The sequence below is a fragment of the Hyla sarda genome, chromosome 7 (assembly GCF_029499605.1).
Source record: "Hyla sarda isolate aHylSar1 chromosome 7, aHylSar1.hap1, whole genome shotgun sequence".
Classification (NCBI taxonomy): Eukaryota; Metazoa; Chordata; class Amphibia; order Anura; family Hylidae; genus Hyla; species Hyla sarda.
The window spans coordinates 110,292,066-110,311,982 of record NC_079195.1 but is presented as its reverse complement, the minus strand read 5'-3'; the positions used below and the strand labels follow the sequence as shown (position 1 = coordinate 110,311,982).

The following is a 19,917-nucleotide window of genomic DNA, read 5'->3' as shown; positions in this document are numbered from 1 at the left end:
AAATTCAAAAGTCCAAAATAGTGCATTTTTTTGGTCATTTTTTATATAATTTAAAAATGAATAAAAAGCGATCAATAAGTCCTATCAATGCAAAAATGGTACCGTTAAACACTTCAGATCACGGCGCAAAAAATGAGCCCTCATACCGCCCCATATGCGGAAAAATAAAGAAGTTATAGGGGTCAGAAGATGACAATTTTAAACGTATTAATTTTCCTGCATGTAGTTATGATTTTTTCCAGAAGTACGACAAAATCAAACCAATATAAGTAGGGTATCATTTTAATCGTATGGACCTATAGAAGATAAGGTGTCATTTTTACCGAAAAATTTACTACGTAGAAACGGAAGCCCGCAAAAGTTACAAAACGGCGTTTTTTTTTCAATTTTGTTGCACAATGATTTTTTTTGCCGTTTCACTGTAGATTTTTGAGCAAAATGACTGATGTCATTACAAAGTAGAATTGGTGGCGCAAAAAATAAGCAATCATATGGACTTTTAGGTGCAAAATTGAAAGAGTTATGATTTTTTAAAGGCAAGGAGCAAAAAACAAAAAGTACAAAAACGGAACCCCCCCCGGTCCTTAACGGGTTAAAATAGCTCTGTTCTGACCCCTATAATATTCTTCATTTTATTTTTCCAAATCAGACAGACACCAGGAGGAGGGAAAGAGAAAAAAAAAAAAAGGCTTCCAGTATTTAGCTGCTGTATGCTCCATAGAAAGTTGTGTAGTCCTTTCTAGTCTGGCAACAGTACTCTCTGCACCCATCTGTCCAGAACATGAGCAAGCCTCTACTGCTCTGGACAGTTCTTACATGGACAGAGGTGGCCCTGTGGTCAAACTGGAAAGAACTACACAACTTCTTCTGTAGCATACAGCAGCTCATAAGTACTGCAAGGCTTAAGATTTTTAATTAGAAGTAATTTACAGGTCTTTCTGGCATACCCAACATTTTTCTGGGCTATTACTAGAATGGCCAAATTCTCTATGCAGCTGTCAGTTTAGATAACACCTAGAGCTGTGGCTACAAGAAGACTCAGACTTTCTACAGTGCAACTTGCCAACTTCAAACACTGTAGAGTTCTCACATATGATGCAGCCATTGTGCTTGCCTTCCAGGCATTTTAAGCTGCTTTTTGGTGAAAGCAGATAGATGATACAAATCTATACCTATAATGCATGTGTCAGTTTGACGAAATGCACCTCTTATTAACCAGTTTGTGGCATTTTTTTCTTTTTCATTCTTCATGAGAAATTATTTGTCTCCTACAAAGTCTGGAGCCCAGTCACTAGAAAACATTCACCAACAAAGCGGGGTTATGTAATACCAGACAGTAATTATTAAGTATGCTTCATAGAGATTTATGGCAAAACTCGACACATTAAAGACTTTACATATGATAAAGAGTGGAACCGTGTGTTATGCAAACAGGAATAAGTAAAGGTAAACACAATGGAAACGATAAGGGTTTAGGTTTTGCTTCAGTGTTAAATACACCCTTGTTTTGGGTTGAGACGCTTTAGCCAACCATGGCTTTGATCTCACATGGTTCTGATGGATTACTCTTTTTGGTCACTGTGTAACTACAGGATTCCTTATGAAATACAGCTACACATTCCTTTTCATCATAGATTGGTGTATTTATCCTGTAACAGATAAGACGGAAAAAACATTATTCCAGGGCTAGGTAATAAGAACAGCTCAAGTCTACCAGACCAGGAGCTAATCTTACAGAGCAACTTAGTTTTTTTTTTTTTGGGGCTCCTAGACATCCATACACAAAAGCCCATATGGCCTTGTTCTTCATGAGACAACCACTTTAAGTATAGGATCACACATAACGTATACACAGCATATTTCACACTGCGAGAAATCCATCAGGCAATGGGATATACGCTGCACATTTTCCTTATCGGAGCCCTGTGCAGTAAGGCCTCAGTGCGCCCGTGTCAGTGCACTGTATTTCTGCTCTCCAACGGATTTCTGGCAGAGTGAAATATGCTCCTTATACACCATGTGTGACCCTACCCTTAAAGGGAATCAGTTGACTTTGCTGCAGCTCCAGTAATGGTACAGTTCTCTTTTATACCCAGACAGCCATCTGCGACTCTTAGTACAGATGTATTTGCTACTATTAGCTATGAGTGAAAACCCAACCCCATAAAAAGCCTTGCAACCAAACTTACGAGGGAAATATTTTTCACATATGCAGAATAGAGACAACTCTATTCATATACAGATATTTTGCAAGTCTTTAAAATGGAACAGCTGCTAGTACACACAAAAGACCAGCATCCATTTTGGAATGGACCAAACGTAATCACTAGTAGGCTACACTTGCTCCGTTGAAACCAAAAGATCCAAGACAGGTTATCTGACATTAAAGGGGGAACTCCGATGGGAAAAAAAAAAAGTTTTCAAATGAACTGGTATAAGAAAGTTAAAACAGATTTGTAAATCACTTCTATTTAAAAATCTTAACCCTTCTAGTACTTATCAGCTGCTGTATACTACAGATATACTTCAGAGAAATTTGTGAAGTTCTTTCCAGCCTGACAACAGTGCACTCTGCTGACACCTCTGTCTGTGTCAGGAACTGTCCAGAGCAGGAGAGGTTTTTTATGAGGATATGATTATAATCTGGACAGTTCCTGACACGGACATAGGTGTCAGCAGATAGCACTGTGGTCAGACAGAAAAGAAATTCACAAAATGTCTCAGTTTTATAAAGCAGTTAAAAGTACTGGAAGGGTTAAGATTTTTTAATAGAATTCATTTACAATTATGTTTAACTTATAGGCACCAGTTGATTTAAAAACATTTGTTTTCTACCTGTTTCCACTGGAGTTCCCCTTTAAAGCATGTACATGGCCTGAAATAAAATAAAGTGTTTTACAAGAAGCTTTCTAACTTACAATGAACAACAGCTCATGCCATGTTTATTACAGGAGCACTCTTCACAGTCCAAAGTCCACACGCTCCCTATTTTGTGAAATTTTCCTTTGTGCTCACAGCCTAACACAAGATACAAAAATTGAGAAAAAGCAAGTTTAAGAAAAGAGCAATATGCATAGTTTGACCATTATACTGCAGAACGGTAGGCATAACACTAACAATATCATTTTATACAAAAATCTGTTTTATAAAGCAAGACTTGAATGGATTGTATAACCAAGTGAATAAAAAATTCTCCTGAATACCCCCAGACCACCAAATCTTTTTTAAACTACAGATGCACCATTGAGTTTCTCTCTTCCCCTACTAAACAGACATGTGGTTTATTTTTTGTATTCAACCTAAATGCCCTAACACTCTGAAACACCTATTCATGTTAATATATTCATTACATTTATGTTATTAGTACATCATACTATAACCTACCATCCCCGCCTAATTGATGGGTGTTTGACCACAATATTGAGACTGAGAAGTCAGTTACACCTCCTTCAGTGAGGATGTGCTACAGTTCTGTGCATAGCAGTGCTCCCAGCCAAGACTATAGGGTAGGTACACAACCAATTGCCAGTGATTTAGGTCTCTCAGAACTATTTGTGTTCCAAGAGGTACTCTCTCCCCCCGCCCCCAACCCCAATCTCAGTTCATTAAAAAAAAAAAAAATTCTAACCCAATAGCGGTATGCAAATACAGAAGGCTCAGTACACACACACACACACACGCACACTCCCCACTCCATTATACATGACCCCTTCATTTTTAAGTTCAAATAGGGAGTTTTACAGTTTGTTACCTGTAATTCTTGTTTTCAAATTAAATTTCAATTTTAAAGTCATTCACCAAGCAACAGACAAAAAAAAATAATTGTTAGCACAATTTTGTGACAATAAATACACTAATGTTTTTCCCATGATTCCACCCATAGCAAATATGGATAATTCGTTTGCCTGATAGGGCTAAGTCTATGGAAAAAATGAACACCACACTGTTTTATCTCCCCACTGTACAGCTTTCTGATGCCATTACTTTTTCTCTTGAAGTGGAGTACATTTGGACCTGGCTGGGTTTATGTTAGTACACCGCCGTTTATCCTAGTGTCATTTGAATGTGCTTTAGTGCTCAGTATAAGCTGTAATGCTGTGTCAGGTTTGGTAGCTGACTTGCCTACTGTTGTGCACAGAACATTTACACCTCTGCTTTTTCTGTCTAGCTTGTACCAGAAATGGCTTTACTATTTGCATACTTGTTGGAAAACTCTTAAACAATAAACTTTTCAGAAGCAAAAGCTGCCAGCATGTACATGTCTAGAGAGATTCAGCTGATTGGTGTATAGGAGTAAATCAAATGGAACAGCCATGCACAAAAACAAAAAAGATGAGACATAGTAAATTCCCCTACAATGTGAAACCAGAGTAAGTTTTTAGTATCCAAGAAACCTTTTATATAGTCAGAATTAAGCTAGGGCTATACAGCATTTAAAGGGGTACTCCACCTCTAGGCACCTTATCCCCCTATTCAAAGGATAGTTGATGTCTGATTGCGGGGGTCCAGCTGCAGGGACCCCCCCCCCCCCCCACAATCTCCAGTCTGGCAGTCTGAACATTTATTTTCAGAACACTGGCTTTAGGCTTCCATGTTTGACGTCATGCGTCTCCCCCCCCCCCCCCCCCCCAATTCATATCTATTCATTGTACATGAATGAAGGGGACATGGCGTGACGTCAAACATGAAAGTCTGATTCTTGTGTTCTGAACAAATAAGAATGACTGGGTGGTGGCCTAGAGATGGCAGGGGGGGGGGGGGGGGTCCCGGCAGCAGACATCTTTTCCTCTATCCTTTGGATAGGGAATAAAATGTCTCGGGCAGAGTACCCCCTCTAAAGCCTCTGTGTCACAGCCAATGAATATAGTATTGTATGGCTGTATTACGGATTATGGTTGTTGACTTCAGTGACAGAATCCCACCCACCATGTGACCCATGGTAGTGGCCAAACTTCTTGTGTAACCCTAGCCTCAGATGTGCTGTATATGGAAGAGATTCTTAGGCCAAGTTCACATTGTGTAAACTTTTCCCCAATGTATTTTATGCAAGAAAAACAAAACAAAACACCCCCATCTGAAAATTCCACTTGCAGTAGTGGTTCATGGATTTCAGTAGGATTATGCTGCTTCGTGAACACATCTTAGGTTCCATACTGGAACATCCAACAGGGAATTGGATTCCAGCAGAAGATTGAACAGGTTGAATTTTTGGGTAAAATCTTAAAGTGCTGCAGACATCAGGGCTGATCCCAGCTCATTTGGAACAATGCAGATCCATTGTGGAAATTCCTTAGTGAATTTAAGTAGTGTCAGAGTCTTAGCCCATGTTCACACATCAGAATTTGTGCCAGATTCTGCATTGGAATCCGGCACGGAGATTCCACTGCAGCAGAGTCCTGTTGAAGTCAACAGGATTATGCTGCGCTGTGCACATGGTGGAGTTTTTGTGTCAGATGTTTCCGGTACAGATATTCCATTTTCAGTGCTTGCACAGAGAATAAACACGTTCATTCTTTGTCCACACGGAATGCATAGCGGTCTATAAGGCGGCATATTCCTGTTCGGTCCTAGCGCCAGCATATTATGCCGGCACATGCACTCTATTCCATGTGGACATTCCAGAGTGTAAACGTAGCTTTAGAGTGCTTTCTCACCACATGTGAAGCGATCCATGGCACAGCTACATCAGCAAATAGCCAAAATAAGGTGCAGAGAGGCACAGGCGCCATTGATTAAGTGCCCAAACAGTCAGCTAGTGACCAAGGGTTGATCACTTTCCGAATGTATCGGGCATTAGTCTCTGACTCAAAACCATGGTCTCCAAGACATCTTGACTACATTAGATCATTTTTCCAATTGTATACACTAGCTGGCTTTGTCAAAGCCAATGAGATACATGGCATTGACACCGCTCCATAAGGCAGTGTTTTTCAAATAGTGTGCCTTCAGCTGTTGCAAGTCTACAACTCCCAGCATGCACAGACAGCCAAAGGCTTTCCAGGCATGCTGGGAGTAGTTTTGCTACAGCTGGTGGCACACTATTTGAAAAACTGCCATGAAGGAATACATTGGCATCCCATTTTGAGATATATATATATATATATATATATTTTTTTTTTTTATGTATCCATTTTTATTTTATATATATTTGTAATTTTTTTTCTAGTGCACAAATCTTGTCTACCATTGGGTTTTGTGTCCTGTTTTATTGTCTAGTGTGTTGTCCTTTTATGAAAGTGTATGCAACTTTTATATTCTTGTCAATGTAAACTGTATTGGGCACACTACTGCATGCATTTATTCTGTTTTTTTTAAAGTATGTGTCTTAAAAAAAAAAAAAAAAAAAGACAATGATTTGACAAAGTTGTGATGTGAATGCACCCTTGGTGTATGATATATATATATATATATATATATATATATATATATATATATATATCATACACCAAGGGTGCATTCACATCACAACTTTGTCAAATCATTGTCTTTTTTTTTTTTTTTTTAAGACACATACTTTAAAAAAAACAGAATAAATGCATGCAGTAGTGTGCCCAATACAGTTTACATTGACAAGAATATAAAAGTTGCATACACTTTCATAAAAGGACAACACACTAGACAATAAAACAGGACACAAAACCCAATGGTAGACAAGATTTGTGCACTAGAAAAAAAAATTACAAATATATATAAAATAAAAATGGATACATAAAAAAAAAAATAAAAAAAAAAAAAAAAAAAAAAATATATATATATATATATATATATATATATACATATACACACACTCCAAGTAGAGCAGCACTCCAAAAATCAGAAAATAGAGATAAGGTGCAAGCTGTATGGGAGCCCGGGTTAGAGGATCCACTTCACATAAATTTCCAAGAAGCAGCAGCACACAAGCGAAAATAGTGTCAAAAGGTGAAGGTTTATTCCATCAAACCAGTGAACAGAGTTGCGAGCAACGTTTCTGTGACCTCACGTCACCGTTATCAAGCTCAAATGCAGAATCACATGTGGTGGTTTAAATACACTCCAGTGTTACATCATTAGCCAATTAAATACAAGGTAAACAAAGACAAGGTAAACAAAGACATGTGCTGGTGATATATAAAAGTGTTTGTACGGCATTATATCTAGATGCAATATACATTCACAATACTCGTGTAAGTGTTATACAAAGTGCCCGTGTGGACAGTGCGGCAATATGCCCGAAAACAATAATTATGTACAAATATCAAGGCGCTTACCCGGCAGAGCTTCCTGGGATAGCACATGTGTATAGTGAAGCATGGAGACCCGGAACTGCGCGACCGACCAATCGGAAGCGCCGTACAACGGGGAATCCAGCCAATCAGGCATACGATGCTATGTGTACTGTGCGCAAGCGCACTAGTGTTTGTTAATGAACAGGGCCATCTTAAGGAAGGGCAAAGCTGCCAAACTTATACTAAGTGAAGGTAACGTAAAGCTGGCGAGTGTTTTTTGTGTTCTTAAGCATGGGTATGTGCAGTGTGAGCTGGCATGGCTCCCCTAATATTATTAAGCGGTATGTGGGTCACGGGTGACACCGGCCAACTGTCCATGAATGAACATGGAGAGTGTCCGGTGCGGCAAATGTCCGGTGCACGGATCCCAACCTCGGGTCGGTTTCCTCACCAGGTACCTACCACCTCTCACAGCAGCTGTATAGGGTATACTGCAACCCGGAGAACATTATAATACACTATCGCCGCTACCAAAAGTAAAAGACCAAATAAAACAAAATAAATGAAATAAAATTAAATGAAGGCCCATATAAGATATGATGCTTGTGAGGATGCTTCAAAAGACGTGCTAAATCTTCCAGTAGCTCTGCTGGAGGCCATACAAATCTTTCAGTCCATCTGAAACAGAGGGAAAGAAAAAATTTTTTAAAATCTTTTCCACATAGGATTCATCAGTTTGAATATACATACTCATGAGGTTAAGACAAATCGAGTGGCTACATCGGGGGAGGCTATCTGATCATTTTAGACGTAGTTTTGAATTCTATGTTGAGGCCATCGGGTTTCATTGTATTCAGATTGAATATCTATCTGAGTTCAAACCTTTTTAGGGATGTGATCCTATCGCCCCCTCTCTTGGGTGGCGGAATGTGATCTAGAATCATGAACTTTAGATCTTTTTCTTTGTGTTTGGCCTCAGTAAAATGTCTAGAAACTGGTAAATCTATCCTTTGTTTCCGAATCGAATAACGATGTTGGTTGAGACGAGTCTTCACATCCAGACTCGTCTCCCCAACATACAATTTGTTGCATGGACACCATAAGATGTAAATTACGTGATCTGAATTGCAATTTAAATAGTACCTAATTTCATATTCTCGTTTCGTGTCCGGGTGGATGAACTTTGAACCTTTTTTCATATAGCTACAATTGACACAGTTAAGGCAAGGAAAACAACCTATACTTTTTACCCCTATATATTTCTGTGATTTTATAGATGTGGTCACATCAGTCTTTTTCAATCTATCCCTGAGGTTTGGTGCCCGACGAAATGACATTAATGGGAACTCAACAAACTCAGGGATCTGAGGAAAACTCCCTTGCACCAAATGCCAGTGTTTCCTCACTATGGATGAAATGTTATGTGAATGTTCGCTGTATGTGGTAATGAAAGATATACGGTTGTGGGTATCCTTTTTAGGAGTAACTGTCTGACTATTGGAGTGTTTTTGTTGTCTAAATTCCCTAACTCGTGCGGTCTGTTGGTCTACAAGTTTCCTAGGATATCGTCTCTCTAGAAAGTCAGATCTCATCTTTGATAATGCTCTTTCCAATTTAGTATCATCATCTACAATGCGCTCAGCTCTCAGCATTTGGCTGTAAGGCAGTGATCGAACCATAGCTCTCGGATTTGCACTGTCAAATCTCAATAGTGTATTTATATCTGTCGGTTTGTAGTAAAGGTGTGTGGTGATATTGCCTCCGCTGATGCCTACCCTTACATCTAAGGAACTCACTGATGTGGTGGAATGAGTGAGTGTGAATTTAATGTCAACCTCAATGTCATTGAGAAATTCATGAAAACTTAGTAATTCATGTTCAGTCCCCGTTCACAGAAGGAAGATATCATCTATGAACCGTACCCACAATCGCACATTGCGAAAGTGGGGCGATCCATAGATGTACTCCTCCTCCATGTGGGCCACAAAAATGTTGGCGTATGTTGGCGCCACGTTGCTACCCATAGCGGTCCCCTTCATTTGCATAAAGAACGTATCATTAAATGCAAAGTAGTTACATTCTAAGACTATCCTTAACAGAGAAACCACAAAGTCAATTTTTTCTGTATCATAATCAGACAGTATTAAGGCAGTCTCTACTGCATGTATGCCTTTCTCATGGTTAACTGAAGTGTAAAGGCTTGTGACATCAAGTGTCACAAGGATTGTATGGTCTGGTACAGTAATGTTACTGATTTTTTGCAAAAAGTCTGATGTGTCTTTGATATACGATCTGGTGTTGATGGCATGGCTGCGTAATAATTTGTCTAAAAAGATGGAAATATGGGACGTGATTGTCTCTCTGCCTGAGACAATCGGTCTCCCTGGTGGATTTAGACAATTCTTATGTATTTTGGGCAGAAGATATAACATAGGTGTTACTGGAAAATCAACAATCAAGTACTTCACAAGGTTGTCATCAATCAATCCATCATCAAACACTCTTGTGACAATTCGATGTATATGAGTAGCAATCTCTTTCCTAGGATCCCTGTTGAGTCGTTTGTATACATTATTATCACTGAGTTGCTTATCAGCTTCCTGGAGGTATTTGAGCCTGTCCATGACAACCAGGGCACCACCTTTGTCCGCTGGTCTAATCACCAGACGGTGGTCATGGACAAGCTCATTAATAGCCTCCATTTCTTGGTGTGTCATGTTTGGATGACTCAACCGATTGTCTTTTGCCATCAGTGCCCTGAGGTCACGTATCACGCAATCCCCAAAGGCACTGATGGCATGTGGCTCAATAGGCGGCTGAAACTCACTGGTTAGTCTCAATTCAAAGTCCTTCAGTGTCATTGCTGGTGCGGTCCCACTCGAGGATGCACCAGGAATGTCACTTGTTGTCTTATTTGCCTGTGTAGAAAACCAAACTTTTAACTTAAGTTTCCGTAAGAACTGTAATACATCAACCTCCAAATCAAACCAGTTTGTGTAGGCACCAGGACAAAAACTAAGACCTTTAGATAAGACCTGTAATTGGGCATCAGTAAGGGTAACAGAGGAGACCAAATTATGTGTAGTCTTGATTATTTCCTCTGATTGCGACTGGTCGGCTGTGTCTTGGGGATGGATTTCATTTTGTTTTGATATCTTGTTTTTACGCCCTCTGTGGCGATTCCTGCCTCCCCGCCGGGATCGCTTGTAGACAGTCCTGGGACCCCTAAAAAAGGTCCCTGAGTATTATTCTCTGAGTTCTGTTTGGAAGAAAAGTCATTATTATTAGGTGAGTCCTTTTGTTTCCTATTTGTATTGTGCCGCCTGGAGGAGGAAAAATTGTTGTTAGTCCATTGATAAACTCTCATGGTAGCATAGTCTTGGGTGTCCCTAAACCACTTGTGTCGCTTAGTTTCTTCTAATGTGGATCTGATTTTGTCAAGAAAAACCTGCTATTTTTCCAGAAAAGAGTTACACTCATCATTGGTTAGGTTCTGTTTAACCGCTGCTTCCAATTCAGCAACCTTTATCCGGGTGCTATCGAGATCCTTCTGTAAAAATTCTAATTGCAACAAAATTAATTCAAGTGAATATTGGTTAGTTATCTTATATATATATATATATATATATACATACACAACCCAGCCATATAGATCTTTTTGTATACATTTTTATATGGGTGGTCAATGTATACAGCAAGCAATACTGTTGTGTACAATTTCCAAATACAAAACCAAATAGCAAAAAAAAAAAAAAAAAAAAAACATGATCTAAATGCACCCATGCTGTTCAATACTAATGCTATGTGAAAGCCCCCAGACAGCCAACTTACCATTGTAGCTGAGTAGCTGCTGCAGGTATGAATCCCAGGGCTCAGAGTAACATATTTATACCATGTGACTAATGGTAATTAATTACCGTATATACTCGAGTATAAGCCGACCCGAGTATAAGCCGAGACCCCTAATTTCAACCCAAAATCCCAGGAAAAGTTATTGACTCGAGTATAAGCCTAGGGTGGGAAATACCTCATCCCCCCCCTGTCATCATCCAGACCCGTCATTAACATCCTCATCATCATCCCCTTGTCATCATCCCACACATCCCCCCTTCATCATCCCCTTATCATCCCACACATCCCCCCTTCATCATCCCCTTGTCATCATCCCACACATCCCCCCTTCATCATCCCCTTATCATCCCGCACATCCCCCCTTCATCATCCCCTTATCATCCCACACATCCCCCCTTCATCATCCCCTTGTAATCATCCCACACCCCCCCCCTTCATCATCCCCACCCCCCTTCATCATCCCCACACCCCCCCTTCATCATCCTCTTCTCATCATTCGCCCTCAGTGCTCTTCAACCTGCGGACCTCCAGAGGTTTAAAAACTACAACTCCCAGCAAGCCCGGGCAGCCATCGGCTGTCCGGGCTTGCTGGGAGTTGTAGTTTTGAAACCTCCGGAGGTCCGCAGGTTGAAGACCACTGCGGCCTTCAACATCATCCAGCCCCCTCTCACCCCCTTTAGTTCTGTACAGTACTCACCTCCGCTCGGCGCTGGTCCGGTCCTGCAGGGCTGTCCGGTGAGGAGGTGGTCCGGGCTGCTATCTTCACCGGGGGCGCCTCTTCTCCACGCTTCCGGCCCGGAATAGAGGCGTTGCCTTGACAATGACGCAGAAGTACGTTGGCAATGAACGCACCTCTGCGTCGTTGTCACGGCAACGTGACTATTCTGAGGCCGGGCCCGAAGCGCTTAGAAGAGGCCTCCCCGGTGAAGATAGCAGCCCGGAACCAGTATCCCACCGGACCACCTCCTCTCCGGAAAGTCCTGCAGCACCGGACCAGCGCCGAGCGGAGGTGAGTACTCAGAACTAAAGGGGGTGAGAGGGGGCTGGATGATGTTGAAGGCCGCAGTGGTCTTCAACCTGCGGACCTCCGGAGGTTTCAAAACTACAACTCCCAGCAAGCCCGGACAGCCGATGGCTGCCCGGGCTTGCTGGGAGATGTAGTTTTGAAACCTCTGGAAGTCCGCAGGTTGAAGACCACTGCGGGTGGGGGAGTTCACTCGAGTATAAGCCGAGGGGGGTGTTTTCAGCACGAAAAATCGTGCTGAAAAACTCGGCTTATACTCGAGTATATACGGTAGATTAAGAAATTTGGAAAAGTGATATTTCCTTTAGCAATTCATACAGGTGTGTACGCAGTAGACGTGTACCTGCAGATCATCATATATCGTATGTCTGGAAAATTTTGCTGAAGATGGGAAATGTCATGAAACTATGTTGAAGCTGAGAAATGGTAAATAAAAAGGCTTCACTATCTCAAATAGGTGTGTCTCTTGCTCCCACCACTACCACTGTTCAATTCAGAACTTAATTCCAGTTTCTTGTCTCACTGACCAGCAAGGTTGCCAATGTTTTTTTTTTTCATACTGACTCATAATCCACACTGACCCACAATCTCTAAATATTTGGATGAAACATTGCTTTGATTCTCTTAATCCATAAAAGGACTTTTTTTTTGTTGTCAGAGATGCTGTGTAGAGATGAGCGAACTTACAGTAAATTCGATTCATCACGAACTTCTCGGCCCGGCAGTTGATGACTTTTCCTGCATAAATTAGTTCAGCTTTCAGGTGCTCCGTTGGGCTGGAAAAGGTCGATACAGTCCTAGGAGACTCTTTCCTAGGAATGTATCCACCTTTTCCAGCCCACCGGAGCACCTGAAGGCTGAACTAATTTACGCAGGATAAGTCATCAACTGCCGAGCCGAGAAGTTCGTGACGAATCAAATTTACTGTAAGTTCGCTCACCTCTAATGCTGTGAGTAATTTGTTATTGTATTAGAGTTGATACATTTTGAAGAACATTTTTTTAATCTCTGAAGGACAATAGTTGTTAATGTACTTTGTGCCGCACGTTTATGACGCAGGATTCTGGGATCACAGGGTCACCTGACATGATGATCATCAGAAGATCGCTGCTGTTATCTAATGACACCTATGGGGGTCCTAAACCCCCTTGCTGGCGGCGATCACGGCACTTCTGGGTCAGTCTTGCCTCTGGCAACTTGGTGGCTTTGAGGATAAGGGTGATTGGTGCGGTCCAATTACTCTGGATCTTTAGCAGTGTTGCCACCTTACGATCGCTGTGATTATTTGAGAAATGTCATTCCCCCGCTCTGCCCACTCACTCCAGTTAGGGTTGGTGATCAGAGCAGAGCTTCTGCCTGGGACCTGTAGTGCATCGGTATTGTTGGTGAGTGGTGAGGGACAGCTTACAGTTGGCAAGGAGATGTTAGTAGTAAAAAAAAAAAAAAAAAAAAAAACTACAACAATAACTGTACTTTTTTATCTAACAAAATGTATCTCTTTTATAACAAAATTTGTATACATTTTTAAAACAGGGATCAATTTATGTGTGCAGGAAGGGCACTAAAAATGTAGCTGACATTAATAAAAATGTGTGTGTGTGTGTTTTTCACTTTTTTTTATTTATTCTTTTAGGTAGTACTACTACTCCCAGCATGGAACACACTGTACCTGTACACTGTACCTGTACTAATTGACAGATCACCCAGGTCTGTTGCAATCCTTCTGTATAATTTATAGTGTTGGGCGCAAATATTGCAAATTTGCGAATATTGCGAATATATTCACTATATATTCGAAATTATGAATATTCACTTTTTTCCACATATGCTCATATTCGCATATGTGAATATTCGCATATTCCTTCTTTTCACTTGTGGGCCAATTAGAATGATGCAAATACACTTGTCAGAGGTTATCAACAACATCCCTAGCAACCAATAGTAAAGTTGCCCACCCCCTTACTGTTTGCTTCCTTGAATACGCAAATATGCGAATATAACGTATATGCGAAATTCGCAAATATAAGACGAACATTCATCTATTTATCCGTGAAATATCGCGAATTGGAATATGGGCAATGCCGCTTATCACTAATAATTTATAGATGCGTCAGCCCCGCTCTTCTATGGTCCCCTGCACTGAATAAAAGAATAAAAACCGCCTGCAAAAACAAGTGCCTGCACGTCACTGATGTCCTTCTCAGGTTCCTCAACAGTGTCTGCTTCAGGACCCTGGACCCTGGCAACACAGCCTCCCACATCACTCTCCTCATCACTACTTGTCTGCCTAGCGGAGGAAGCGGCGGATGTCTCCTCCACTTCTTGGCTGGGCAGTAGCTGTTGAACCCTGCTGCACCCTGTCCTTTCACAGTATGTAGGCCCCTAACAGATTAACAGGAATAAAATAGTACACTACTTATATGTGGTATGCACTGATGAGGCCAGAAAAATGCTCTACAGTACACTTTAAAAAGTATCTGAGTACAACACCAGCCGATGAGTACTTTTTCCTGGACTTTCACAGTATGTGGGCCCTTGACAGATTAACAGGTACAAAATAGTACACTACTTAGATGTACGTATGCGGTATGCCCTTCTGAGGGTAGAAAAATGCGCTGCAGTACCCTTAAAAATATATATATTTTTGTAAAACACCAGCAGTACACAACAGTGCTGCAGCCCAAAAAAAAAGCTAACACAAAATTGCACTCTTTCACAGACTATTAGTAATGGACTGCTGGTTGTTATACCATCTACAGACTAGTATAACCAGTAGATGATTTTTTGTTGAACAAAGACACTGAATTGCACTGAAAAATTATTCCTGCCTCATCTGCTAAGGTTTATGAAGTTGAGGCAGCTTGTTGAAATGTATGAGGCAACACACATCTATCTGCCCCTCTCTGTAATACAAAGCTGAAGAAAGTGACTGGGAGGTTAATGGCTGCAGCAAAAATCCTTTTCAGTGAAAAAAACAATACTCTCCATCCACGAGAACGCTGATGTGACTAGGAGGATGTTAAACGTTGCTGTAATGCGCTTTTCTCTGCTGACACACACACACAACAAACACACACACAACACACACACAAACCCCCCCCCCCTATCTCTCTGCAGTGTAATGAATGAAGTGGCTGGCCGCAATATGGCTGACGATTATATAGGGCTGTGACATCACAGGGGTGACTGGCTGCTAATAGGCTGCATCCTGCATGTGATTCAGGGTCATCCCACCTACTTCCCTTCCCGCCTTCCCAGCGTTCCTTACCCCATGTACTGACATGTGAATCCGTCATTTTAGATGCCCTGTAGCCTGGAACGCTGTAAAATGGAGTTTAATAAAGCGATTCGCACGGTAGAATCGTGGCGATATTCGCATTCATTGCGAATGGAATATTTCATGAAATTCGTAGTTTTGCAACAGCTGGAGGCACATGGGTTGGGAAATAACGAGTTAGGAAACAGACAATGTTCCCCAACCAGTGTACCTCCAGTTGTTGCAAAACAACAGCTCCCACCATGCCCAGACAGCCGAAGGGCATGTTGGGAGTTGTAGATATGCAGCAACTGGAGGAGAACAGTTTGGAGACCACTGTATAGTGGTTTCCAAACTTTAGCACTCCAGATGTTGCAAAACTACAACTCCAAGCATGCTCAGACTGCCCAGGTATGATGGAAGTTGTAGTTCAGAAACATCTGAAGAGCCACATGTTGCCGAACTACAACTCCCAACATGCCTGGACAGTCTGAGCATGCTTGGAGTTGTAGTTTTGCAAAATCTTGAGGGCTACAGCTTGGGCACCACTGTTTAGTGGTCTCCAAACTGTGGCCCTCCAGATGTTGCAAAACTACAACTCCCAGCATGCCCAGACAGCCTTTGGCTGCCTGGGCATGCTGGGAGTTGTAGCTTGGGAACTCTTAGAAGGCAGCAGTAAAGGTCACTTACCATACCACGGATCTTTATTGCTGCCTTCACCGCTGCTCCGCCTCCTCACTGCCCCAGATCCCACCGCTGCCTGCTGCGATCGCCGGTCCCGCCTCCTCCATGATGACTCCGGAACCCGCCGCCATCTTCCCCCCGCGCTCTGCCCGATGTCCAGGGGCGGGCAGAGTGGGGATTTCAATTGTAACCCCCCCCCCCACCCCCAACTGCCATTGGTTGGTTAGTCCTAACCAATCAATGGCAGGGGATAGGAGGAGGCGGCATCACTGCCACCTTGCTCCTATCCTTCAGGATGATCGGGGATGTCTCTGACATCTACGATCATCCCTATTTTCCGGGCGATGGGGTCATCAGAGACCTGATCAGCCCGGAATTGCCGCAAATTGCCAATATGGGGGCGATATGCCGGGATGCCTGCTGAACGATATCAGCAGACATCCCGGTCCATACCTGTACGCCCTCAAGGACTCGGAAACGGGGGCGTATGGGTACGCCCTGCATCCTTAAGGGGTTAAGGACACAGAGAGTATAGGTACGCCCTGACATCTTGGTACTTAAAGGGGTACTACCGTGGAAAACTTTTTTTTTTAAATCAACTGGTGCCAGAAAGTTTAAGATTTTTTAATGTAAGTGATTTACAAATCTGTTTATCTTCCAATACTTTTTAGGGGCTGTGATAGGTCCGAGCCAGAGGAGAATAAATTTTTATTCTTTATAGACTTCATCTCCATTCTATATAAGACTTTAATTTTGACTTGTGTCCTTCTTCTGAACTTTGACTAAAGAGACACTCAGTGATTTATATATTCAAGATCCTGGAGAGAATGCTGAGCAAGAGACTTCTTATCTTTTCCTTCACATCTGTAGCAGAAGACAATTTAGGGGAACCTTCAACCAACAAACGTATTTTGTTTTTTTACTAAGTCTAATGATTAGTCTAATGTAGAGATTTATTGCTTCCTTCTTCCTTTCATTGTTAAAATCTACTACGCAAGTCCAATTGAATATCATGTATATAAGCAATACACTGAGAAAGAGAAGTCAGTCCAGCTTCTGCTTTCATTTCAGTTACAACCTGTGTGTGTTGTATCTTTATTGGGAAGCACTATTGGGTATTCACCGGCAGAAGACGACTCAACCATTGGGGTTGAACCTAACATTATTTGGCGCCCGAACAGGGACCCACTGCCGAATCACAAGGAGCATCTTAGATATAGTGCGGGACCACTATGGCTCGGGCCTCCGGAGACCACAGACTACACAAAACCTGGCCAGGTAAGAAAAATATTTATTTTTCTTATATCTGTGCCCTCCTGAGATCTGTGGCTGTGGGTCCTGCACTTAGACTGGGTTTTAGAATAGCTAAACTCCTGTGATAGTGGGTCTATTTGAATAGACAATGAACCCATATACCTTCTGTCGGTTGGATAAGTACAGTGTTACTCCGCAGGGAGACATGGAATGAATGTATGAGCCAAGAGAGGATGGTATGTGATTTTATGAGGGTATTGCCGAACTGATCTGTGAAAGCGCCTAACGGGGTCACAGATTATGCTTAAATCCCGTATTATCACATAAACCATTATCTGGTTGCTAGCATGAGCCTGGAATACATCATAAGTCCAGGACAGGTGTTGTGTGATAGGCCCGTGTATTCTGGGGGAATAAGGTGCGGAAAAAAAACAAAAAAAAACACACCTAGACGGACACTGACCCTATAAGAGTGATGTGGATGATGGTGAAAAGGCCAGGTGAGCCTTTTAGCATATTAGTCGCCTAGGAGGACAGCAACGAGGGAAAGACACCTTACGAGGGTTTCCCCAATAAGCTACCTAGGAACGGACGGCTAGTATGAGTTAGCTAATATCTAATACAGACTTGTCATGCATCACAGGTAAAGGCCAGGAGAGCCTTTTAATCAGGTAAAAAGGCCAAAAGAGCCTTTTTAACCTACTAGCCGCCTAAGGAGAAGGCAATAAGGGGGACATACTTTCCGAAGTTCCCCCCAATAAGCTACTTAGGACCGGTCGGCTAGAGATGGGTCAGCAAAAGTCCAAGAATGCAGACGGAGAACCCCAGATACAAGCTCTTAAAACAATCCTTGAAGAATTACACGGCAAGGACAGGTTGTCAACCTAGCCCCTGTACACCTACTGAGGGATGAGGTTAGAGAGATGATAGGAGATAACCAGTATCAGACAGTACCTTTAAATAGGCACCTGTATAAACCATGGAGCCCTGCGGAATGTATGGCTCTTGTGCAAAATGCCCCTGACCCACTTACTAAGCCTTTGGGTTTTTGTAGGTACCTGACTCAGGTCATGGAATCTCATAATGCCATATGGCAGGATGGGGAAGACCATTGCAGGTTAAAAATGCCACCCACCATGTTCTCTCAATTTATAACTGTCACTCATGCAGCTAGACCCAATGAACCCAGGGGAGAGGCCTCCAGACAGACGTTTACTAACTCTCTTAGAACCTTTTGCACGCAAAGACAGAGAGAGAGAGGGGGACGGTAGCAGTGGGCACTCAAACCCCGACCCAGACTGTATCTGACTATTACCTTGGTCTAGAGCAACATTACTTAGACGAAGGATTAGACATGGACAGTGACGTAATACAGAGACTGTTTGTACGTGCTTTTGTGGAAGGTTTAAGACCCCAGAGAAGGGAACAACTGAAAGCCCAGGGGATAGGACCTGACCTACGGGGAGCCCCTAAAAAGACTACAATAGCATATGTCTCTGAAAAATCCCAAGGTGGGGGTCAGAATAACAAAGGAGACAGACCCCGGAAACCCCCAATTTGTTATTATTGTGACAAGTCAGGACACATAAAAAAAACTGCAGAAAACGTATTGCTGACGAGGGGAGTGACAAGCAGGACTAAAGGGATGTACAGAGTTAAGAATGAAATCAGAATGTGACAGTGATGGAATACTGAGTAATCAGCGTTTGGAAAGGTAGCAGGTTATGGGAATGTTAACAAGTTGAGTTGACTAAAGCTAAGTGAAGGAAATAGAAGCTTTCTGTGAAATCTATGTGTATGTTTGTTATTGCCATACAAATTGTTTTGTCAAGTTGTGTTGTCCATGTGTATGCAGGACATGGTGTGTTTAACATGCTACATTTTTACGTGAGTCTTGTGATGGTAGAGAACGTGAAATTAAACTCTTTTTTTCTCTTATGTGAGGTATGATACCTTTATGGTCTAAATATGGCGTCTAGGGACTAGCCAGCGCCAAAAATTCCAAGAGGAGGAGCTTGTACATCACATACTGTAGACAAAGAAATAAGTGTTTACCTTATGGGATAGTTTGTGAATACTTTTTAGTAAATGTGGAAGTTGCCAGATTAGTGGAAATTCTGGAGTATGCAATGTTTTAGTTGAATGAAGTGGAAATAATCTCTCAGTGAGACTGTTTTAGAAGGCTACTGATAAGCTTTTTGCGTATATATATATATATATATATATATATATATATATATATATTTCTTTGTGTCACTATTAGGTTTGTTTGGTTGTGATTTCTGATCTCCAAAGATAATATTCAATGTTTGTGTTTGAACACTGGGTCTTTGTGACTTTTTTGTTTACTAATCCTGATCCTGTGTCACAATATCAGTTTAATATTTTAGTGTTCCCTATCTGTATCTAATTGTAATTGTATGTCACAGATCATTCTTGGATTAGTTCTTTAACCCTTGCCTCTTCTTGCTTATGCTGTTCTGTTTATCACCCTTGTATTGTAGTTCAGGAATAGGCTGGTGGCTAGTTGTCATGCAATCTGTGATTTATTGCTATGTGAATTCCTTTTTGTGTTTGTATTTTTTTGAGTCTTTATGGTCCGTCCGTGTAAAAGCTGACACAGCATTCTAACCTGTGTG

The 19,917-nt window shown here is 41.7% G+C and overlaps 1 protein-coding gene across 1 annotated transcript; it reads right to left on the bottom strand.

The window, feature by feature from the left end:
* Positions 1–1,392: 1,392 nt before the first annotated feature.
* LOC130283162 (beta-microseminoprotein-like) lies at positions 1,393–18,390 on the bottom strand. The gene is made up of 5 exons (XM_056532355.1): positions 18,337–18,390; positions 17,742–17,803; positions 13,405–13,487; positions 2,919–3,018; positions 1,393–1,649 (listed from the first exon to the last, which is right to left on the bottom strand). Exons 1-5 carry the CDS (start codon positions 18,388–18,390, stop codon positions 1,523–1,525), a joined length of 426 nt encoding a protein of 141 aa, XP_056388330.1. The 3' UTR covers positions 1,393–1,522.
* Positions 18,391–19,917: the final 1,527 nt, after the last annotated feature.